We start from the raw sequence: 26,155 nt of genomic DNA, 5'->3' as shown, positions 1-26,155 counted from the left end.
GTTAGGTGCATATGACATGGACATATGGATATTTAATATAGGTACCTGAATATTTTATGTGTATGCATAGAGAAAAAAGGTCTGGGAAAATATGCAAAAATTATTTTATCAGTTTGCTCTGGAAAGAAGAGTGGGTTTAAGATAGGTCTGACAAAAGATGACTTTCTCACTTTACTCTGTATATTTTTGTATCTTTCTAAAACCATTTTATTAGTATGTATACATAAAAAGTACATGTACAATAAATTTATAGTTTGGTTTTCATAAACTGAATACTTCTATATAGCCACTTATCCAGATCCAGAAACAACATTATCGACACTATTCATATCTCTGCCGGTCATTTAGTCCACAACATCCCAGGAGTAGCCATTATTCTGGTTTCTAACATAACAGATAACTTTGTCTGCTTTTGTAATTTGCATAAATGCTGCTGCTGCTGCTGCTGCTAAGTCGCTTTAGTTGTGTCCGACTCTGTGCGACCCTATGGACAGCAGCCCACCAGGCTCCTCTGTCCATAGGATTCTCCAGGTAAGAATACTGGAGTGGGTTGCCATTTCCTGGTATAACATAAATTTTGCTAGTTACTTAACTCAAATATTCAATGACATAAACATTAATTTTAATTAATGATGATAAAGGATCATTATTGATAATGACAAAATAAACTTTTTATTTATGTTAAATTCTTTTGTATCTAAATTCTTTTCTATAACATTTTGGTGAAATTCATCATTAAACATATCGAGAATTCCCTGGCTGTCCAGTAATTAGGACTGGAAGCGTTCATTGCCCCAGGCTTAGGATCGATCCCTGGTTGGGGAACTGAGATTTTACAAACCATGTGGTGTAGTAAAAAGAAAACCAAAAAACAAACAAAAAGACAAAAAGCAAGCAAAAGACATCATCAAACTTCTCAAAATAGACAATAACAATCAATAATGCTATGTGTAGTTGAAGGCCATTCATTTTTATTGCTGTATAGAATTCTATTGTGTGAATATAATTCAATTTATTAATCATTCCACTGTTGACAGCCTCAAGTTATTTCATAAATGGAGATTGGCTACACCTACTTCTATTAATCTCTTTCCCATTTTTCTCACTACTCCCTTGGACAGCTTGAATTTAATGTAGCCCCAGAACTCTTTGTATTCTTTGGGATAAAGGCTATTTCTCTCGGAGTCCTTGATGAGTATGGTATGTCACCTCTTCAGAGACATTATGTAAGAAGTTTATAATCCTGGGTCCAGAAAAGTCAACAGAATTCAAGGTGTATTAGTACTCAAATGGATTGGGAAAACATAACTTAAAAAACAACAACAGCAAAACAGAGATGCAGCTCTATTTCCTAAGAAGTGTTAAGAGGGAATGACATCTAAGAGAAAAGGTAATTTTGACTTTGGCCAAGTGAAGGATGAAGAGGCTATAATTTTTGTGGCTATATCTATTTAAATGAATTTTATATCTAGGTGCTTTATATTTAGGTTTAAGTTAGAATGTACCCATGTCACTGGGGTTTCCTTCATTGCTCAGTGGTAAAGAATTCACATGCTTATGCAGGAGACACAGATTTGATTCCTGGGTTGGGAAGATTCCCTGGAGAAGGAAATAACAACCCATTCTAGTATTCTTGTCCAGGAAATCCCATGTACAGAGGAGCCTGGTGGGCTACAGTCCATGGGCTTCCAAATGGATCAGATATGATTTAGCGACTAATAGCAGCAACTGCGTCACTAAGGAGGAATGGCTTGGTGATTTTAATCTGCCAACCAGTATGATGGGCTGCTTTTAATAATTTATGGTAAGGCTAGGGCAAGTAGCTGTGGAAATATATTGATTACAGACTGTTGTTCAACTGTATTACCTGGGGCCTGAATCAGCACTGCTTCAGACCAATGCACAAGAAAGGGTATAGGAAAGAAAGCACAAGAGTGAGAGAGGGAGAAATTCTAATTATTTCCCTACAGGACAAATGGCAGGTTCAGGCCCCTGGAGATCAAGGAAGACTTGCAGGTGATGGCTATGCCTGGTGGTGTACTTTCTGAGCAAGTACAAGCAGCAGAGATGTGAAGAGGAAAACCGACAGCCTTACCTGGAAGGAAAATAGGAGGATTCTGGTTTCATGGGTAAGTCTCATATCATTCCAAGAGTCCTACATACTTCTGTGGAGTCTTGGCTGTGACTATGAGCTAGTGATATTCAGGAATTAATGGTACTATGTCCACAAATATACCCATAATCTGGAAAAGTACTAATTATTGAATCCATACTTCACTTATAATGAAACTGAGTCTATGAAAAAGTTGGAAATCCAAAGAAGTATGGTATGGCAGTTCTTGGAATCCCAATGAGAATGCACGTAATAATAAAAAATAATAATGTTTTGATTGTGTCATGATGATTTCACAACTTTTGTCTAGAGAGGAAATTCTAATATCTTTTTGTAGATTTAGCCACAGTTTGCAAGTGATACTGGGATATAAGACTTCTTTCTAATGATCTCATGCTGGTAGTACTGGAACCTAGTGTTGAGGCATAGAATTACTTTAGAAGAGATTCTGAAACAATAGGTTAAAAATAGTGCTTTTTCTATCAAAATGGATGAAATTTTTTGGTTGAATAAAAGATATATTCTAGAGATGTCACTCTTCTTTCTACAATTCTCCTTGTCTCAACCCAAATATAGAAAGTGTGATGTATCTCACAAATACCTATACCAGATCCTTGCAGAATCAATTTTTCAAAATTTAGTATAAATGTATATCCTAACATACTTATTAAGAGTTTCCCAAATAGAGACATTTTATAAAGCAAAGATATATGCATAAATAATACTTCTTTTATTATGATTATAGCCTTATGACAAATATTGCAGGGAGTTTATTATTCAGTGATCACTTAATAGAAAAAAATAGAGGAATAGTAAAATTATTTAAACATTTTTTCTATCACAAAGAGGTTTGTGGTTTCATGTCAGAGAAAAACACCTAGGGAAATAATTCTGAAAGTTATTTTTCTTTTCTGGTCAAATTTAGTATATGGATATGTTGCTAGGATAGAACATAGGTGTCAGTGTATAACTACACTCCAAAATAAATATATACATTATATAAATTTACTAAGGTTTTGTATATTGGAGTTCTAGCTATTCAAGATTTTCTGAGGATCACATTAACATAATGAATTTTTAATCATCAGTTTTTTTTAGGGTTTCTCATGGATTTAGGGCTTCCCTGGTGGCTCAGAGGTTAAAGCGTCTGCCTGCAATGCCGGAGACCTGAGTTCGATCCTTGGGTTGGGAAGATCCCCTGGAAAAGGAAATGGCAACCCACTCCAGTAATTTTGCCTGGAGAATCCCATGGACGGAGGAGTTTGGTGGGCTACAGTCCATGGGGTCGCAAAGAGTCGGACACGACTGAGCGACTTCACTTTCACTTTCATGTGGATTTACTCTTTTTGATGCAACAATGAGAAAATTTCAATTTTAGGATGTAAGACATAATCAGAAGGTTTTTTCATGTTATAACTACAGAGACTATAATCCAAGTATTATTTCATCCAGGAAATTTTTAAAAACTGGTTTTAAAGGGTTTTATTTTATATTATGGGTGCTGTTAAAGCCAAAGGTGGAGAAATAGAAAACTCTTCATAAAAATATAACTATCATCATGCAGTCTGAAGAATGAGGAATTTCACAGGCTAAAAATAAGAAAGAATATTTTTAAAAATATAGCTCAACAAGTAGTCTTGCAGCTCTGTATGTCACCACATGTGAGGAGCTGATAATATTAGGAAGAATAGGCCACAGTGAAACTGACAGAATAAGTATTCTATACAAATGAGGAATCAGCATGCTTAGGATTGAGAGTAACTTTAGAAATTTTCTTTTCTAAAGATAAGCCTGGTGAAGTTGTGCCGCAACTTCTACACTACTGGCCAAAGAAAAGAGGGGCTCCAGACAATCCACACTGGCAATTAGAACAGAGGAACATCCATAATCCAAACTTGAAAACTACAAGGAGTATGATAAATCCAGATTCTGACTGGATTCTGAAATTAGAAACTAAAATTGTCATGAAAAGGAGAAAAATTGTTCTAAAGTTTCAAGGACACAAAAATACAGTTCAGTAGTAATTTAAGGAAACAGGTAAGGGTTGATTACCAAAGCTCACGTAAAGATGATTTTAGAAACAGCAAAAAAGAAAGGCCACACCTGAACTACAGCTCTGGTAGGAACTATTGAGAGAAGTTGGCTGAGGCTGTGACTAGGGATCCTCCTTTGGGATGGGGGTTGAGATTAGTATTTGTGGCTTCATTATAAAGTTATTTAAATGAACTTTCCACACAAAGCTGAGTTTGACAGTCAACCTCCAGTCTGATACTTAAATAACTTTCTAGAATCTTAAGTATATCACCGAGTAACACTAGAAACCTAGTGTGAGCAAGCTCGTCTTTTACCTGGTGGAGAGAAGGAGGAATTACTGCACTACCCATGAGGACTTCTGGACTACTTTGTCTTAATTAAGATTCTGCCACCCATGTGCAGCAAGCTTCATCTAGTTCCACTCATCTCCATTGTAGGAATGCACTCTAACACCATCTCTCATTTGTAATTCTCCAACAGCCTCTGAATTTATCTAGATGTACACACCCTTGATCTTCCATTCCCTACACAACAGTCACAAAGCTCTCTTTTGTTTCACTTTCTGTACTCTTCCCCCTTAAGCTCTCATATACTTCCCTTGACCATTCACGACCTTGGCTCACCCAAGCGTTCACCTTCATATATTTTTCTAATACTACTCTTCCTTTATTCAGCAACCACATTGAATTTTTCTGTTACTTGTACTGTGTCTTTGCCCTTTTCTACCTCAGGACTTTATACATTTACCTACTGCATTTACCAGAAACATCTGTAATTATTCTTCTCAACATGTGCCCCTTCTCAACTCTATGGTAACATCCAGCTTATCTTTTTCATGTTCTTCAGATCCTAGTTTAAATGCTATTTTCTCAATACAGTCTTTCCAGAGCCCCAGCTTTCATGGAAACTAGATTCTTTTCCATTCAGTGTTACACCCCAAGTGCCTAACCCATGTTGACTGATGTATTTTTTAGTTTAAAACATTTATCCATATATTTACTGGTGGCCTCACCACACTGCATGTGGGATCTTGGTTCCCCAATCAGGGATCAAACCTAGGAACCAGCATTGGAAGTGCAGAGCCCCAGCCACTGGACTGCCAAAGTATTATAATAGTGATTGATTTGATTCCTATTGACTCTTTCTGTAACTTAAGTAGGGACTAACCTGAAAGACAAACATCACATTAGGTATGTGCCATGGACATGGGGAAGCAGGGCTGACTATAGGGCTGGAGCAAGTCTGTATTGGAAAGAATTAAAAGAGCAGTTTCAAATAGTATTTATGGACTGGAATAAATGTACTTATAGATGGAGATGATAAGGAAATAGTCTTGTCCTTTAGGTGATGCTAACAATGATCACAAACAATATAGGGGAAGTCAGGATATGAGGATGAGAACAAGAGAAGACAGAATTATGCTGATAGTGTTGAATTTAAGAAGTCTACAGAGTTTTCATGGGAGAAAGCAATGGCACCCCACTCCAGTACTCTTGCCTGGAAAATCCCATGGACGGAGGAGCCTGGTGGGCTGCAGTCCATGGGGTCGCTAAGAGTCGGACACGACTGAGTGACTTCACTTTCACTTTTCACTTTCACGCATTAGAGAAGGAAATGGCAACCCACTCCAGTGTTCTTGCCTGGAGAATCCCAGGGACGGGGGAGCCTGGTGGGCTGCAGTCTATGAGGTTGCACAGAGTCGGACACGACTGAAGCTACTTAGCAGCAGCAGCACAGAGTTTTCATAAGATATCCAATAGGCAGAGTTGCATCCTGAACCAAAGAAATAAGTGAAGATTAGAGACACAGAGTTGGGATTCAAGTGATTGAAATAGTGCTTATAAATACATTTGTTCAGGACTTTATTCTTAAGAAGTAGGCTGAAGGTGTGCTCCTGGGATGTTGACAGTGTTTGTTCTATTGTGACACAAGAAGCCCACAGAATTTAATTATGCTTGAGAATAAAATGATTAGAAACTCTTACATTTTTCAATATTATTACTATCTGCCCCTAAATCTTTAGCTTAGCAAAAGCAGTTTGAATTTGGAGATTTTAAAACATAAACATAGCTACTATAATTGTTCATCTTTTTGGCTTGCTATTCTTTATTCTCTGAGAGACTTATGACTTGGGAAATATTAATACGTACTACCTTAGAGTAAAGCTTTAAGTTGCTTGTCTTTGAGCTTTGTCACTAAGTTATCCTAGCCTGCTTCCCTGATAGCTCAGTTGGTAATGAATAGTCTCAATTCCTGGGTCTGGAAGATCCTCTGGAGAAGGGTTAAGCTACACTCTAGTATTCCTGGGCTCCCCTTGTGGCTCAGCTGATAAAGAATCCACCTGCCATGTGGGAGACCTGGGTTTGATCCCTGGGTTGGGAAGATCCCCTGGAGAAGGGAAAGGCTACCCACTCCAGTATTCTGGCCTGGAGAATTCCATGGACTGTATAGTTCATGGAGTTGCAAGGAGTCCGACATAACTGAGTGACTTTCATTTTCACTATATACCAGATAGTGTTTTACTTGGATTAGCTCATTTAATTATGTCAAAGTTATTCAGTGAGTGTATTATTATTTTTATCTTATAAATAAAGACATTCAGGCTTAAAGAGCTGCTAATAATTTTTGTTCAAATCACATGGCTCAAAACATAGTTAAGCTGAGAATCAGACTCAACAAATCTAACTTCAGAACATGAATACTTAATCACTATGGTATTACTCTTCCCCCACCTTCCTGACTCAAGTGTCTTACTCCTAGAGAAACCTCTAGCTTCTTAATCCCTATTTTGGAAACAAAATAAAATTATTGGTTCCTCAATCAAACCTTTAGCCATCAACAGATATGCACAGGGACAGTGCATATCTTTCACTCATGGGTTTAATTTTATTTGTTAAGATGCTAAGAATACTGGAGTGAGTTGCTACTTCCTTCTCCAGGGACTCTTCTCAACCCAGGGATTGAAACTGGGTCTCCTACATTGCAGGCGGTCTCCTGTCCTGTCAGTTCTCAAATTGGCCAAGTCCATGTCAAAATAAAAGCGAATAGGTTGTGGCTGGACTCTTGTAACCTAGGAAATGATTGATAAGAAGCAGCAGCACAGTAAGCTCTTTTCTGTCTCTTTTGATATACTTCTGAGTTAACACTGAAAAGTACAAACACAATATAATAATATAACATGGCAGTTTATCTTGAAGTCTTACTAGTATTTGTTTTATTCAATATGTGGAGAATAATTTGGGACTAAAACATTTGCTAGAATGTCTCAAATTGGTCAGCCTTTATCTTTAGGTCAGCCTTTATCTCTGTACACCTGGATTATTTCAATCAACTCCCATCAGTTCTCCCTGTACCCATGTGTTCTAGGTATGCTTGCTACCCTATGGTGGGCCACAGTATAGATTTACTATATGCTTTGTTATCCTGTGGGCAATAGGGAACCAGTGAAATGTGCTTTCTTAGTTTCTTTCACTAGCTGAGAGACTCATTATATTTATTATTTGACAAAAAAATGATTCCCAGATTTAATAACAGCTAAGATTGGGCAGATGACACCACCCTTACAGCAGAAAGTGAAGAGGAACTAAAAAGCCTCTTGATGAAAGTGAAAGAGGAGAGTGAAAAAGTTGGCTTAAAGCTCAACATTCAGAAAACGAAGATCATGGCATCTGGTCCCATCAGTTTATGGGAAATAGATGGGGAAACAGTGTCAGACTTTATTTTTTTGGGCTCCAAAATCACTGCAGATGGTGACTGCAGCCATGAAATTAAAAGACGCTTACTCCTTGGAAGGAAAGTTATGACCAACCTAGATAGCATATTCAAGAGCAGAGACATTACTTTGCCAACAAAGGTCCATCTAGTCAAGGCTATGGTTTTTCCTGTGGTCATGTATGGGTGTGAGAGTTGGACTGTGAAGAAAGCTGAGTGCCGAAGAATTGATGCTTTTGAACTGTGGTGTTGGAGAAGACTCTTGAGAGTCCCTTGGACTGCAAGAAGATCCAACCAGTCCATCCTAAAGGAGATCAGTCCTGGGTGTTCTTTGGAAGGAATGATGCTGAAGCTGAAACTCCAATACTTTTGCCACCTCATGCGAAGAGTTGACTCATTGGAAAAGACTCTGATGCTGGGAGGGATTGGGGGCAGGAGGAGAAGGGGTGACAGAGGATGAGATGGCTGGATGGCATCACTGACTCAGACAGGAGTTTGAGTGAGTTGGTGATGGACAGGGAGGCCTGGTGTGCTGCAATTCATGGGGTGGCAAAGAGTCAGACATGACTGAGCGACTGAACTGAACTGAACTGAAGACTGGGCTGCTGAAATTAAATCTAGAAATTACCAAGAAGGATGTCCCAGTTGTCAGTGTGTACTTCAAGTTCTAGTTCTGAGAGCTGGACTCCACCTTGCCAAGTGCAGTATTTAATGCCTGGCAGACTTCCCTTTCTAGCTTTGTCTTTTCTGCTTCTCATGTACAAAGGAGCCAAGAAGAAAAACATTCAAAATACAGCTCTTTATGTATTGTTAGACGGAAATCCAGCTGAGGGAGAGGTGGGAAAACCTCTGAATGGGACCCAAAGCCTCATCTTGTTCTTTGTTCCTATAGTTGGTGGAAAGAGATCTGGCTTTATACCTTGAAAAACTCTCTGATTTGTCATTACACACAACTCACAAACTGAGAATTTTACAAGGTGCTATATATTATGGTAGTAGTTAGTCAACATTTCAACTTTATAAAATCTTTCCCAGCATCAGGGTCTTTTACAATGAGTCAGCTCTCCACATCAGATGGCCAAAGTATTGGAGCTTCAGCTTCAGCATCAGTCCTTCCAATGAATATTAGTGGCTATGTCTTATTTCCAGATGTGGCATCTTTTTAAAGTTCCATGTGTGTATATGTCAATCTCAGTTTCTCAATTCACTATTGATGCACAATTGATACTATATGTATATATACACTAGATAACTAATGTGAACCAACTGCATAGCATGGGGAACTCAATACACTGTGGTGACCTAAATGGGAAGGAAATCCAAAAAATAGGGGATGTATGTATGCATATAGCTTCTTCCTTTTGCTGTATAGTAGAAAATAACACAACATTGTAAAGCAATTATAGTCCAATAAAAATAATAAATAAATAAAATTCCTTGTGTAAGAGAACAAATGGAACAGTGAGAGACTTTGTTTTTGGGGGCTCCAAAATCACTGCAGATGGTGACAACAGCCATGAAATTAAAAGATGCTTGCTCCTTGGAAAAAAAGCTATGACAAGCCTAGGCAGCATATTAAAAAGCAGAGACATTACTTTGCTGACAAAATTTCATCTAGTCAAAGCTATGGTTTTTCCAGTAGTCATGTATGGATGTGAGAGTTGGACCATAAAGCCGAGTGCCAAACAACTGATGCTTTTGAACTGTGGTGTTGGAAAAGACTCTTGAGAGTTCCTTGGACTGCAAGGAGATCAAACCAGTCAATCCTATAGGAAATCAGTCCTGAATATTCATTGGAAAGACTGATGGTGAAGCTAAAGCTCCAATACTTTGTCCACCTGATGCGAAGAACTGACTCATTGGAAAAGACGCCGGTGCTGGGAAAGATTGAAGGCAGGAAAAGAAAGGGATGACAGAGGATGAGATGGTTGGATGGCATCATCGACTCAATGGACATGAGTTTGAGCAAGCTCCAGGAGTTGGTGATGGACAGGGAAGCCTGGCGTGCTGCAGTCCATGGGGTTGCAAACAGTTGGACACTACTGAGTAACTGAACTGAAGAGAACAAATGCATGAAACTGAAGGGTTGGACTGACTCCTGGACTTCCTGCTTGTAGTGAATCAAGTCACGTCCCTTGATCTATAATCTGATGAAGATCCTATTTGTTCCATTTCTTTGGTCTCTTTCAACTTCTCATTCATTTGGAGAAGTGCTCCTAGCAGTTTGGATACCTTTGAATTGAAGGCTCCTAATAATAATAAATATTTTGGTGTCATTTAGCATTCTCCTGCCTGGAGAAGGCAATGGCACCCCACTCCAGTACTCTTGCCTGGAAAATCCCATGGACGGAGGAGCCTGGTAGGCTGCAGACCATGGGGTCACGAAGAGTCGGACACGACTGAGCAACTTCACTTTCACTTTTCCCTTTCATGCATTGGAGAAGGAAATGGCAACCCACTCCATTGTTCTTGCCTGGAGAATCCCAGGGACGGGGGAGCCTGGTGGGCCACCATCTATGGGGTTGTACAGAGTTGGACACGACTGAAGCGACTTAGCAGCAGCAGCATTCTCCTGCCAGTTAATAGAGAATTTATATCCAAAATAATGAAATGGTTTTCACAGAACCACCCAATATATTTTTTAAAAGATATCAGATCCTTAAAAGAGAAATTAATTCCTCAAATGATGTCATGTGACCAAGAAAACAACACATACTGTGCAGGAGTGGTTAGTAATTCAGGCTCATTTATTTCTAATCCTGATACTCACTGTGTTTTATTTTTCAGGGATGTTGATTTTTATTTCAGACTTCTATATACCACAGTTGGCATTTAGTTTTGTGCAGAAACCAACTGGTGTTTCAAAATTGTGGCATGCAAGCTTACATTTGCCTCTCTTGAGAAAACAACTATAGGTGTCTTTCATGGCACATTTCACTGTTAAAAGGAAAAAAAAAGCACATAAACCACTTAGTTATTATATGTGACATAGGGCCCCGAACATGGAATAAATCAGTTGTTGATATGAAATTTATTATAACATCTGCACATGCTAAGATTCCTCCCCTCACTCCCTTTACAATAGGGTTTTAAGAAGTCATTTATTTCACTGTTTATCCAACCATGACAGTTTTGTGATTTGTTGTCTGCTCTCTCTGCGACTTTTGGCTGGGCCTGCTACTGGCTACAGCTTAGTTCTCCATGAAAATTTATAAATAGTTATTGTTAGATCCAGAATAGCTTTACAGCAGACAATGTATATTCCTAAGTGTAACCTACCCACCTGATTACTTTTTTTTTTTTATTTTTTTTTTAAATTTTATTTTATTTTTAAACTTAACATAACTGTATTAGATTTGCCAAATATCAAAATGAATCCGCCACAGGTATACATGTGTTCCCCATCCTGAACCCTCCTCCCTCCTCCCTCCCCATTCCATCCCTCTGGGTCGTCCCAGTGCACCAGCCCCAAGCATCCAGTATCGTGCATCGAACCTGGACTGGCAACTCATTTCATACATGATATTTTACATGTTTCAATGCCATTCTCCCAAATCTTCCCACCCTCTCCCTCTCCCACAGAGTCCATAAGACTGTTCTATACATCGGTGTCTCTTTTGCTATCTCGTACACAGGGTTATTGTTACCATCTTTCTAAATTCCATATATATGCGTTAGTATACTGTATTGGTGTTTTTCTTTCTGGCTTACTTCACTCTGGATAATAGGCTCCAGTTTCATCCACCTCATTAGAACTGATTCAAATGTATTCTTTTTAATGCCTGAATAATACTCCATTGTGTATATGTACCACAGCTTTCTTATCCATTCATCTGCTGATGGACATCTAGGTTGCTTCCATGTCCTGGCTATTATAAACAGTGCTGAGATGAACACTGGGGTACTCGTGTCTCTTTCCCTTCTGGTTTTCTCAGTGTGTATGCCCAGCAGTGGGATTGCTGGATCATAAGGCATGTCTATTTCCAGTTTTTTAAGGAATCTCCACACTGTTCTCCATAGTGGCTGTACTAGTTTGCATTCCCACCAACAGTGGAAGAGGGTTCCCTTTTCTCCACACCCTCTCCAGCATTTATTACTTGTAGACTTTTGGATCGCAGCCATTCTGACTGGTGTGAAATGGTATCTCATAGTGGTTTTGATTTGCATTTCTCTGATAATGAGACAATGTAATGACAATGTATATTCCTAAGTGTAACCTACCCACCTGATTACTTTTTCCTCTAATTCAAAAGAAATTAAATATTTAAATTTTTTGACTTTACAAGTCAAGAATGGGAAAATCAATTCATGTTGTTTAAATAGCTCTCTTGCTTTTATCTTTAGAACTCTCTCTGATAGGAAGAATGAATAGAACCCTAGCAGGCACTGGGTTAAGAGGGATTCTTGAACACACACAGATCTGAGGCTTTCAGGGAAGAAGGAAACACTGTACTAGTGATTCCATGCATGAGCAGCCTTAGACACACCGTGAAGAAGTGTAAAATCGCTTAGCATTTCCTTTTTTTTTTTTTTTTTCACAATCCCCTCCTTTATAAAGTACTCAAATTCTCCTTGATCACAACATATACCAACGGACAGAATCATCCATATCATGGATGGAAGACTTGCTGTTTCACCTCTTCAAGAAATGCTTGCATTTTTAAATGAGTCACCAACAGAGGGGGACTCACAAAGTAAAAACATTAAATGTAATGGTGAATTATCAGGTATCCGCAAAGAAGGTATACAAACAGTGGTCTTCGCTCTTCACCTAGAATCTTACTTTATAGGATCTAGTTGTGATGGAGTTGATGGTACTGATAACCTGATATATATTGATGCCCTCAGATTTCAGCAAACTTGAGCTAGCATAAGATCTCTGTTACTTTGGATAACTAGGCTGTATAGGGAAAAAGTCAAACCCATATTACATTGACTTTTTTTTTTCATATATTTTAGTCCATGTGATATCACTGTTCCACTGTATAAATTAATGATGTCTCTTTATTTATAATATCTAGAGAGATGTTATTTATTGCTTTTGATGCTGGAGGGAAAAGACATTATCTCACCAGCTTAAAAATGCATCCTCAAATTATACCATCCTACATGAGGGGTGTGAAGCATGTATGTCGACTTAATTGGAATTTACAAATAACAGAAGATGACAGCTGTCAAGCACCAGTATGAGGAAAAGAATAGCATTATTTAAGTGGCAATTCTAAATTAGCATATTTCCACTAGTAACAAAAACAACAAATATCTTTTCTCTAGATAACAGCTATTGCATCATATAAAAATTCATATTTATGCACAAGAAGGAATTGCAAATTTTTCAACTTTTAGATGAAACCATGCACATAAACACGTCTCTTAGGTTTCTGAAGATACTGAAAATGTCATGAAGGTTTTCATATAAGTTTTTCAAAAGCAGATGACACGAGGGACACATGTAAATCATGATCACATGATTGAAAGTAATATTTTATTACCCAAATGTGGTTGCTCTGTATACTAGTCTTTTCTATTTTAAGGAAACCTTTGTTTGGGGTTGGTAAAAAGCAAAACATGATTTTAATTCTGTTTGTTCTGAGTTAGAAAGATGTCATACAATAACAATTCTCATAATTTTCATCTGAGAAATTTTATTTTAATTGCAAAATAGTTGAAGTCATTTGACTCTTTTCTCCAAAATATTTAGGTTTTTGAGTTTTAAATTTAAATTTAACTGTTAGAGAATTTGGTTTCATTTATACTATTAAGGAATGGAGTGTAAGTTCAATTAGTAAATTATTGAAATTCTAGGCCACTTCTAAATAAAAATTCCCCATAGTTTTATTTGTTTGCTTGTTTGTTTTGTTTGATTTTAAAGTGAATGGAATTATTTTGGGGGGTATGTGTTTTTACAGTGTTCTTATATATACAAAAAACAAACAAACAAACTTCTTTTTCTATCCTAAGTCGCCCAAAATACGTCAGAACAACCCATCCAATGATCTCTATCAAGACCCATCGGGTACACAACTCAAGCACATGAAATCCAACAGAGTAAACTTTGCGTTTTATTCTCCAATAGAGGTCAAAGTAGAGTTTCTTCCTCCAAAATGAGACACCAAGAAGTTACTTTCTTTCTCAGACATTTCAAGATAATGTAAAAGTAATCAAAATGTTTCAGAAGGACATCATCATAGTCGATATTAGGCACTTGGCATATTTACATATCTGTAATCCTCATGATAATATTAAATAGATGTACTTACTACACTTAATTCATGGTATTGTGGCCAAATCTATCATTCAGTGTATGTTAGTGAAAAATACACTGTTACTGCACTACGCACAGTGCCTCACTGTTTCTCAGGATCCAGACGATTATACTTTAATATCCTATCTACTTGGTCTTTCTGGATGGCCAGCCTAGACTGAGAACAAAGCATTTGCTCAAGTCCTTAAACTCTCTCCCATAATAATATAACACACCAGGAACCTTACTTTTTAGTAAGATCACAAGTCCTTTCTGTAAGACTTACTTCTGGGGCTATCACAAACCACTCTCTTGGCAATTCAGTCACTCTATCAACCAAAACTTATCCCTCTATAAAGATTTCAACCACTCAATTAACTTTTCCAATTTACCTGGTGACAGTGGGGCCAGGAAGAAAAATACAACTAAGAGAAGGACAGGAATCTTCATGACTGAAGAAAGTCAGTTAAGTCAGCAGCTCTGAAGTCTTTCAGTAAGAAGAAGGTGGAGAGTGTATCTTTTAATATTTTTCTTCCTACAGTGATATGAATTTAGTCATTCATGTTTATCAAAGTTAACACTCCTGTTTAGCAGTGTCTGGGGCAAAAGTGCTGGACGTTGCTTCTCCTTTATCTTTTTTTTTTTTTTTTTTTTTTTTTGCATTTTTACATCTTTATTCCAGTTATTCTGTCCTCAATGTTTGCCTTTGGCAGTATTTTTCCATTTTGCTACATAGACTCTGTTACATCATTTTTAATGGCTAATATTTTATTAACTAAATATCCCAACACTTCTCCTTTATCTTGATAATATAAAGGGCTTAAGATGTTGCCAGCAGATTATCATGATTTTTAGTAGCTAGTTGTCTAAATAATCCCATATCACTGGAATTTCTTACAGGAGGTCTGAGGAGTATAAATATGACAGTGTGATCTTTTCTTTTCTTTTTTTATTGCTTAAGAAACTATGCAAAAATAAACCACTGAATTTTAAAAGTAGCAGAAATTTTTTTCTGCTAATTTATTACTTTTGCTGTTAGAATCTTTCCCCCTGTGATCTATAGTTATTGTTAAAACCCTCTTCATCATTACAGAAATAAATAATTCTTTGCTGTTTCTCACATGCAATGTGGATTTTAAAACACAATAGGTATAAGAGAATTTCACAATGAATACTTGCATTCACACACATCTTTTCTTCTTTCTTCTTTGAAGTTGCTCAGTCATATCAGACTCTTTGCGACCCCATGGACTATGGCCTACCAGGCTTCTCTGTCCATGGGATTCTCCAGGCAAGAACAGTGGAGTGGGTTACCATTTCCTTCACCAGGGGATCTTTATGACCCAGGGATCGAATCCGGGTCTTCCGCGTTGTAGGCAGACACTTTAACCTCTGAGCCACCAGGAACGCTCATTCACACACATGTATACACAGCCAAATAATAATGTGTATAATGTCATATTTGTAAAATGCCAAATGATGACATCTTCAATAAATACTTACTAGGAGAGTTCTTTGAATGGTGTATGTAAGTAGTTATTTTATATATGGTCATATAAAGGAGATATTTAGCTAAAGATCCAAGTCAAGTTTTGCTTTGCGGTTCTTTTTTTAAGATCTAGAAGTAATAGGATTATTGGAAAATGTATTTACCATGAAATTAAAAAGACACTTACTCCTTGGAAGGAAAGTTATGACCAACCTAGATAGCATATTGAAAAGCAGAGACATTACTTGCCAACAAAGGTCTGTCTAGTTAAGGCTATGGTTTTTCCAGGAGTCATGCATGGATGTGAGAGTTGGACTGGGAAGAAAGCTGAGCGCAGAAGGATTGATGCTTTTCAACTGTGGTGTTGGAGAAGACTCTTGAGAGTCCCTTGGACTGCAAGGAGATCCAACCAGTCCATTCTAAAGGAGATTAGTCCTGGGTGTTCTTTGGAAGGAATGATGCTAAAGCTGAAACTCCAATACTCTGGCCACCTCATGTGAAGAGTTGACTCATTGGAAAAGACTCTGATGCTGGGAGGGATTGGGGACAGGAGGAGAAGGGAACGACAGAGGATGAGATGGCTGGATGGCATCACCGACTCAATGGACGTGAGTGTGAATGAACTCCAGGAGTTGGTGATGGACAGGGAGGCCTGGTGTGCTGCAATTCATGGTGCCACCAATGGTGGCAAAGAGTCGGACACGACTGAGCGACTGAACTGAGCTGAACTGATTAAAGAGCTGTGTTACTGAAATGCCCAATTTAAAGGCATTCCATTTCTGTATTCTTAGAAAGCAAGGAAAGTTTCTCTATTAAAGATAAAAAAATTCAATAAACCTCCTTATGCTTAATTTCTGAACCAAGAAACCTGAAACAGATTTCCAGATTATCCAATAGGTGTTATACAGGAAACTGTTGAATTCCTAGGGCCAATCATGAAGCACATTTGCAAAAATAGTATAGGTCTTCCAAAGGATACTTATTCTTAGGGTATGTTCAAAACCTTGATAATTATTCTAAGTGAATCTTGATAGTTTCAGATTTGATATGACCTTCAGTCCAAAGAATGCTATCAAACCTCTGGTGCTCATCTAAGACCAATGTTTTTAGGACATATTTTCATTTTCAGCACACTAGTCATTGCAGGCATTTTTTAAGTGTCTTTTAATTAATTAATTAATTAGTTAAAAGATGCTTGCTCCTTGGAAGAAAAGTGATGACCAACCTAGACACCATGTTAAAAAGCAGAGACATTACTTTGCCAACAAAGATCCCTCTAGTCAAAGCTATGGTTTTTCCAGTAGTCATGTATGAATGTGAGAGTTGGACTATAAAGAAAACTGAGCACTGAAGAATTGAGAAAACTCTTGAGAGTCAGTTGGACAACAAGGAGATCCAACCAGTCCATCTTAAAGGAAATCAGTCTTGAATATTCATTGGAAGGACTGATGCTGAAGCTGAAACTCCAATACTTTGGCCACCTGATGTGAAGAACTGACTCATTGGAAAAGACCCTGATGCTGGGAAAGATTGAAGGTGGGAGGAAAAGGGGAAGACAGAGGATGAGATGCTTAGATGGCATAACTGACTCAATGCACATGAGTTTGAGTAAGCTCCAGGAGTTTGAGAAATCACAAAAACTCATTAAAGGAGAAATTTGAGTTAAGCTCCAACTCCTGGAGCTTAACTCAAATTTCTCCTTTAATGAGTTTTTGTGATTTCTGCAGTTGATGGAGTCTCAAAGAGTTGGACATGACTGAGTGACTAAACTGACTGACTGAGTCATTGCAAAGGCTACCTTTGCTGCTACAGAAATCACAAAAACTCATTAAAGGAGAAATTAGTATGAGAATAGCAAAAGAACATCTTCTCCATATACTGTGGGTTCCTTTGGTGGACCTCTTTTTAATCTGGGAAGAGTAATTGTCTAGAAGTTATGGTACCTGATTTCTTTTCCTTATGTTCTGTGTGTGTGTGTACTCTGCCACTTCAGTCATGGCTGACTCTTTGCAACCCCATGGACCATAGTCCTCCAGGCTCCTCTGTCTATGGAATTCTCCAGGCAAGGATACTGGGATGGGTTGCCATGCCCTTCTCCAGGGGATCTTCCCAACCTAGGGATCGAACCCATATCTTCTGCATCTCCTGCATAGCAGACAGATTCTGAGCCACCAGGGAAGCCCCTTTCTTAAGTTACTGATTTGTTAAGAAACATTTTGGTCAATTTATCTAACTAGGCTTCTCATCCTTTTCATTGTTGTTGTTCAGTCATTAAGTCATGTCCAACTCTTTGTGACCCCATGGACTGCAGCAGGTCATGCTCCCCTGACCTCCACTATATTCTAGAGTTTGCTCAAACTCCTGTCCATTGAGTCAGTGATGCTGTCTAACCATCTTAACCTCAGTCAACCCCCTATCTTTTCGCCTTCACTCTTTCCTAACATTAGGGTCTTTTCCAATGAATTGGCTCTTTGCATCAGGTGGCCAAAGTATTGGAGCTTCAGCGTCAACATCAGTCCTTCCAATGAATATTCAGAGTTGATTTCCTTTAGGATTGACTAGTTTGATCTCCTTTCAATACAAGAGACTCTCAAGAGTCTTCTCCAGTGCCACAATTCAAAAGCAATTCTTTGGCACTCAACCTTCTTTATGGTCCAACTCTCACATCTGTATAAGACTAATAGAATGACTATATAGCTTTGACTATGTTTTGATTGTTGAGCAATAAAAGCTAACATTTGGCACTGTTTTGAACTACTTCTATATGTTAACTCATTTTATCTTTACAAGGTAGGTAAAATTATTATTTCTTGCTTATAAATGTGGAAACTGAGACATAAGGAGATGAAATAATTTGCCCATCTTGGTACAGTTAATAAATAGTAAAGATTGCAATTGAACCCAAGATGTTAGATACCAGAGTCACACCCCTTGACTTGCCTTCTACACTGTGTAATGAAAGGTGTGATTAAATTATTTAAATCTCACCAGTGAAAATGTGATTTTGCTCTGATTTCTTTCATTGATTATGACATAGCAAAGATAAAAATGTTTGTAAATGTAAAATACTAGAAAATTATGTGATATTATTATTATGAAATCATTGAGCTATCTAATCCTGTTAGTATGGCTTTAAAAAAATAATTTTGCTATTTCTGGAATACTTTGGTTGAACTTGTTAAATATTTTAAGTAATCATATTGCACATCATTTCAACTGGTATTCATAAGACAAAGCACAGCACCCATCTAATAATTTAATTAACAGTCTATCACATGTACTGAATAAAAGTACAATAGCAAAGTCTCTTTGTTCTTCAAAAGAAGAAACTTCTATAAGAACCCAAGAAAGTGAGACTCTCTGTGATATCAGAGTTGTAATATTGATTTCTGATGGTTGAGCAGATAGGATCAAGGGCAAGATCTAAAGACAAAATAACCTAAAAAACAGCACAAAGAAAGATGTACTTTACTAGGTATCAGTATACTACAAAGTCACAGTATTCAAAATAAGATGATATTTTTAAAAAATTGGTCAATTGATCAGCAGGTCCACATGTATATTCATAAATTTAGTTTCTCATGAATATAGCATGTCAAATCTGTGTGGAAAATGTGGCACAAATGTGGCACAAATGATGTTGGGATCAGCAAACTATCAGAAAAAATGTGCAAAAACCCATGTCTGCTAACATATGCTGAATATTAATAAAATTATATATAATTATATTCTTTAAAATGAAATATATGTATATCTGTATGTATATTTATACATGCATGCATATAGAATATATAAAAATAAATATGGACATATTTATAATCTTGTTACAGGGAGGGACTTTCTAATCAAGAAGAAAGGCCTTAATAGTTATACAAAATATAATATTATTTAATGTATACACATTTATAATTTCTTTATGAATGAAAATCCAGAAAAGCTTAAATAAAAATACTTACAACATGTAATAGCCAAAGGGTTATTGTACATAAAAAGTGAGTGCAAATTATTTTAAAACTACAATTCATTCTAAAGAAAATTAAGAGCTATTTATGAAAAAAAGCAAGTCATAGGAGAATAAATGAAAATAGCCAGTAAACTGACCTAAAATATTTAACTCACTTGGAATTAGAAAAATATAAATAAATGCATTTGTGACATGTTTCATAACATCTGTTCATTTTTTGTTCTTTAAAGAGCAATCAAGACCTGGGGGCTTATTGTGGAAAAAGAGGCATGACATCCTGTGTATAAACATTAAAAATGTACTTTGATTCAGGAGTTTCAAAAATATATGTTCCTCCTACTGACAGTATGCCAATACTTCATGATGTCACCTATATGCAGAATCTCAAAAGCAAAACAATTAAATAAAACAAAATGAAAACAGATTTACAGATACAGAGAACCAATGGGTGGTTACCAGAAAGGAAAAAGAGGTACAAACCTCGAGTTAGTTATGCAATAAATAAATCACAGGGATGTAATGCATAGCACAGGGAATAGTCAATACTACTGTAATAACTTTGTATGGAGACATAAGGTTACTAGACATCATGGTGATAATTTCATAACATATGTAAATGTCAAGCCTTTATATAGTCCACCTGAAACTAATATAATATTGTACATCCACTATATTTCAATGAAAATGGGCATCTAATAAATATCTTTGAAATGGAAAAAAGAACAGGTGGAAAATTGAAATGTCTAGGATAAATGTTCTTATTATTTTCCAACATTTATTGATTAATATCTACTATGGTTACAAGCCTGTTATAAGTTTGAGGAAAGACAAAGTAATAGATATAAATCCTTTCTAAGACTTCATAATTTACTTGAAATCCAGCTGAGGCTCCAAGAGAGTGGTATCTCTTGGAGTCAGAGTTCAGTGAAATATGAAAAGCAAGTCAATACATAGTGCTGTCAATACCTTGGTTGGAGCTCTAGAATTGGGGATAATGTACATGGATCTTTGTTCTTAATTAAAACACCGAATCAGGCTATTGGGAAATGGGAATTCTGGATACAGATCTTCCACTGACTGCAGGCATGAGTTAAAACTCATTTTCCCTTTCCTCAATTTTCCCAGTCGTGGCCAAGTTTCCTTTCCACTCCCAGTAGTGTTTTTCTTAATATGGAGGTGTTTCTTGGAAATGATCCCTATCTGCTCAATTTCAGGATTTCATAGGAGTAGATTTTCTCAACCCCTTCATATATTGCTAATCACTTCACTTGCCTACTGTTAAAGTGAAAAATCCCTCCTAGTTATAGCTGATATAAACAAATCGGTATGCTCTTCTTCCAACAGCATTCATTGTATGGGACTCCACTTTTCTGCACATCCAAAGAAAGGCTGCGTTTCTTCCATCTAATTTCTCCCATTAGATACAGATTTCACAATAGACTTTAAGCTATTGGTGTTTTTTCCCCCCTCCACCCATTTTTATGATAAAGTTTGTGGAGATATCTTGTCACCTAGTTTGTTATAATTTTTTCACGCATTTTGGTTTTACTATTATTTGTTCTATTTTAAAAAACTGTGTTGCTGGTAACCATCTTCCAGAATCCCTCTCCTCAAAGTTTTAAAGTAAATCTTGAGTTATTTTGCCTTATTTCTTATTGCATTCAGTGTTGTCAACTTGTTCCTTATCCTTGAATTTCTTTATATATGTCTCTCTTCTGTTCTCAAATCCTTGAATTGGATACTGTTATCTGGTTCTTGAGCCTATAGAGGAACAGATTCTGGCTAATCTTCTTGCCTCTAATGGATACATTCTACTTGAGTTCAACATTTTCCTCTGAGGTACACAACACTTAAACCCCTGGTGGCTATATGAAGTCCATCTTGGTACAAATTCTTTAAGGTAGACATTCCCTAGGTTCACCAGATTTTCAATTAAAAAAAAAAAAGGCAATAATCTTGGGCATGTAGTTAAATTAGTTCTAAAGAATATGATGATTGAAAATATGTTTGGGGACATTATAGAATACTGATAAAGGGTAGATTTATCCCTTGATTTTAGCTGAAAAACAAATTCTAGTCTTCATGTTTCTCCCCCAACTTTTAACATTAAAAGACTATTCGTGTTTAGTACTTATGCTGTGCTGTCCTGTGCTTAGTTGCTCAGTCATGCCTGATTCTTTGCAATCCCATGGACTATAGCTTGCCAGGCCCCACTGTCTGTGGGGGCTAGGTGTTCTCACCCTCCACACAGCCAAAAATCTACATATAATTATAAGCTGTCCTTTGTGTCCACTCTTCTTCTGTATCTTGGTTCCTTGTTATTGGTGGTTCTGCCTCCCCAAATCCAACCAAGCAGGATGGTATAGTACTGTAGTATTTACTATTGAAAAAAGTTGACATGTAAGTGGACCTTGCAGTTCAAATTTGAGGTATTCAAGGGTCAAGTGCATAAGCATCAGATAATATAAAATAAAATGTCTTTTTGAAAGAGAAAAACCTTGGTAGAAGAGCGAAAAGGCCAATAAATATCTCCATGTTCTACTGTAGTTCATGCATTCATCTCTTACTTAGGTTTCCTGTCTGTTAATGTCAATAATGTGATGAAGATATTTAGACAATTGACAAACTTATAAGTATTAATTTTCATGAACCAAGTTTCTATAGAGATCATAGTTACATTGGAAAGTGCTCAGTGGTATAAGTTTAGGTGAACCACCAGACACAAAAAAAGTGGTCTGACACTGATGCAAATATAGTACCCACAATAAGAAATTAGCAAAAGATATGCCTCTATCAGGGCTTTCCTCTTGGCTCAGATGGTAAAGAATCTACCTGCAATGCAGGAGACCTGGGTTCAATCCCTGAATTGGGAAGACCCCCTGGAAAAGTGATAGGGTACCCATTCCAGTATTCTTGGGCTTCCCTGGTGGTTCAGATGGTAAAAAATCTGCCTGCAATATGGGACACGTGGGTTCGATCCCTGGGTTGGGAAGATCCCCTGAAGGAGGGCACGGCAACCCACTCAAGTATTCTTGCCTAGAGAATGCCCATGGACAGGGAGGCCTGGCAAGCTAAAGTCCACAGAGTTGCAAAGAGTCGGACATGACTGAGTGACTAAGCACAGCACAGCGCAGCATGCCTCTATCAAACCTTTTAGAGAAAATAAGATAGATCCTACCTCATTCCATTGAGGACATAATTAACATCTATGAAGGAAGATAACAATATTGGTTTAGTTATTTATTACAGAGCTTCTAATTGAATTCCGACATCTCTCTGCACTGGGGGCACACATGATTCCTTTCAGTTCAGTTCAGTTCAGTCGCCCACTCGTGTCCGACTCCTTTGGTCAGAGGTAAATATTCCTTTTCAAGATCAATCATCCTCGAATGCCCTCTCAATGCAGCAAATCTTACTTGGTGACAAGCATAGTTCAATTTGCTTTTCATATCTAGCACAGCGTTTCTTACATTGACCGTACAATTTTGAGCATCGTTCAGGATCCACCAAGGCTAGAGTAAAAGAAGAGTAATTGAAATTACTGATTTTTTAATTTAAGGATGTACTATTTGTGATTATAAAAAGTCCTATGTGTACACTGTAACAAATTTACAAAATGCCAAAAAATAAAAAGACACTAAAATATTATATATCTCCATTATACATGTAAAATTGAAATATTCTGAATTAATACATGATTAGATTGCATGACATATATTGCTCTTCAACAAGATTCAAAAGTTTTAGAACTACACAATACTCCCTTGAAATTATATATAAGATAATTTATCAATTTTTCAGCTACATAACATTTAGAACTTTATGAGGTTATTTTTTAAATTTATTTTTAATTGGAAGATAGTTGTTTTACAATATTGTGCTGACTTCTGCCCTACAACCATGTCAGGTTATTATAAACAAATTCATATTACATATCTTAATCTTTGCATAATATATGTTTAGGATAATGGTGAAAGAGTTTGATTCTAGAGTTTTTAGTTTATATATTGCCACCAAAAGTGTATGTAAATTTTACATCCCCCCCAAAATGGCATCCACTGCAATTTTAATTTATATGCCTTTGGTTATTTGTTTTGTACAATTTTTCTTTCTTTTTATTTATTTTACTGCTTATATACTTTGCTTATTATATTATTGGTATAATTTTTATTGTTAATGAAAGAAGAGCTGGCTGCACTTGAGTACATCCTTGTACTCCTTATCCTCTACTGCTTCCTCTAGCCTTTTTTCTTTCTACTTCTATTCCTCTTCTTTCATTTCTTGAAATATTGCAATGCAGTCTTCAGTGTGATAAATACTTTGCTTACACTGTTTCTTTTAATCTTTTCAAAACCTTATGAAATTAAATTACCATCCATTTTATAGTTAAGAAAACTAAAGCTTTTACCACAGCTACAAAGGAGCTCCAGGTCCTTAAGGGAAAACCTGGCCCATTTAATGGCAAGCTCACTATATAAACTATTATAGTATGCTATGTTCACTATCCCTATAGATTATTTTATGCTTGCACTTCCCCTAAAATAATGGCCATTCCTTCATGTTTTAATCAACCTCAGTACTGATTTCATCATTTCACAACTAGTCTCTCCAGCATGGTATCACTTTGGAGCAAACACTCATCTGACATCTTCACAAAGTATTCACTTAGATTAGACACTTTTTATTGCTTCTTTTTTTACTTTAAGGTTTTATCAATAGTCAAACCACACCATTGTGCAAGTGATATGTACTACTTGATGAACTCTTTCAAAGCCACTCACTTTGATATCTTGAATTGCCTTTCCTGTTTTTTAAAATTTGTTTTTATTTATTGATTGATCTATGAAAGGCCAAACATAGAGCATTCTGTCCATTTCAGCTGGCATTTCATAACAAGAACAAACTTTTATATCAGATATTTTACCTTTTCTACAATTGCTATTGATTCTGCTGTATTTCCTTTGCTTTTTGTTAAGGACATTGAAAAACCACTTAAATTCTCTAAGTGGCAGTGTGCACAAGCTATTGAGTAGGGAATTAGTAATAAAATCTAGATTTTTCTAAGTTTGAATTCAGTTCTATTTCTAAATACATGCTGCACCTTTTGAAATTCCAGCTCTCTAGTGCCAAATTAACACACTTTGGGGCACGTATTTGTATTTCCCTTGTTAGAGTCTGGATTACCTCAGTGGCAACACATATTAAAAAGAGCATGTAATCATCACTGGAGCTACATATTTTGATGATTCACTTTTAACTGATTCTAAAACCACTGTTGTATTCCTTTACTAATGCATTAACTAATTCAACTAAGATTTTTAAGGTCCTATTTCTTTACCTACCTTTTTATTCTTACTGCACCTCATTGCCCAGAATATTTTGAGACTATATCCTGGATCATTTTATAGAGTTTTTTAATGGTATCCCAAGAGATATATACCTATTCTTAGTCTATTCATCTTCCCTGGGGTTCAATTTATTATGAAGTCTTCACTGATAGAAGATTAAATAAATTATTATATTCTTAATAACTTGAATATCAAAACAAATAAACACTCCAAGAAGAAAAAAAGTCACCTTAATCAGCTTATTTTATTTGCATTTTGATTTTCAAATTGAAATAAAGTATTGGTATAGCACAATTCTAAAATAGGAAACTGAGTTTCAATATCATCAAGAGACTTTCTTTTCAAGAGATTTTTTAACCAAAAGATTTTATTAGGAGCCTACACTTTCTAATTTATAATTGAATATTTCTTTTTTTAGCCTGGAGCAATAACAACAACCATATGATACATACAATCATACCAGAAGCATCTATTACCTGGTAGAACGAAGGTCGCATAACACAGAAAATGAAAAAGATAATAAAAGATCTTCATTTTGTAGAAAGAAGCTACTGAAAGATTTGCTAACAACTAAAACACTTTCTATAAAGCCAAGAGACATTTGCTATTTATAGTTTTCTAGTGGAAGAAAGGCTCTCTTTTTCCGGAAATTGTTTTAATTTTGTGTTCTTATCTCTGCTCCACTGACTAGAGTTGTGGGCAGAATTGAAAACATTTGATATTAATCAGTCTTTAGGGAAGAATCTGTATGTAGAAGATAGCTGTAACATGACATTCTTGTAACCAATGGTGATCAATTAAATACCAACACAAAGGATCATGCATGGAGTGGGCTTGAGACAAATATTTACCACTTTAGATGTAAAACAAATGGGCACTACTGTCAGTTAAACTTCTGATTATTTTTCAAAATATATTCCAATTACTAACCCAGTATGAAAATTCATCAATATGTTCACATATCCAAAATCCTACCTTATATCCAGCCATCTCATTAGCTTCCCCAAATTACTCATTTACCAAAGTCTGGATATTACATCTCACTTTTGTCACTAATTTTTATTACCTTTTTTTTTTTCAGGTGTGACTTGAATATTTATGAAGTGCTGTTTCTTTCTAGAAAGGCTCAATTAGTTTCCACTTATTTTAAAGTTTTTGGCACAGTAAAATAATAAATATTGAAAAATAACTTGCAATGAATATAATTTCCTACCTCAATTTTCTTATTTTTGTGTGTTCTGGTTACTATAAA

The 26,155-nt window shown here is 36.4% G+C and overlaps 1 protein-coding gene across 1 annotated transcript; it reads right to left on the bottom strand.

Moving 5' to 3' along the window:
• Nucleotides 1-22,930: 22,930 nt before the first annotated feature.
• On the bottom strand, nucleotides 22,931-25,437 carry DEFB114 (defensin beta 114). Its single transcript, XM_055574404.1, has 2 exons — nucleotides 25,380-25,437; nucleotides 22,931-23,067 (listed from the first exon to the last, which is right to left on the bottom strand). The coding sequence occupies exons 1-2, from the start codon at nucleotides 25,435-25,437 to the stop codon at nucleotides 22,931-22,933; spliced, it is 195 nt and encodes a 64-aa protein (XP_055430379.1).
• Between the last annotated feature and the right edge of the window lie 718 nt (nucleotides 25,438-26,155).

Source organism: Bubalus kerabau, chromosome 3 (assembly GCF_029407905.1).
Source record: "Bubalus kerabau isolate K-KA32 ecotype Philippines breed swamp buffalo chromosome 3, PCC_UOA_SB_1v2, whole genome shotgun sequence".
Classification (NCBI taxonomy): Eukaryota; Metazoa; Chordata; class Mammalia; order Artiodactyla; family Bovidae; genus Bubalus; species Bubalus kerabau.
Note: the sequence above shows the minus strand (reverse complement) of the source record. Positions and strands in the feature narration are given on the sequence as shown.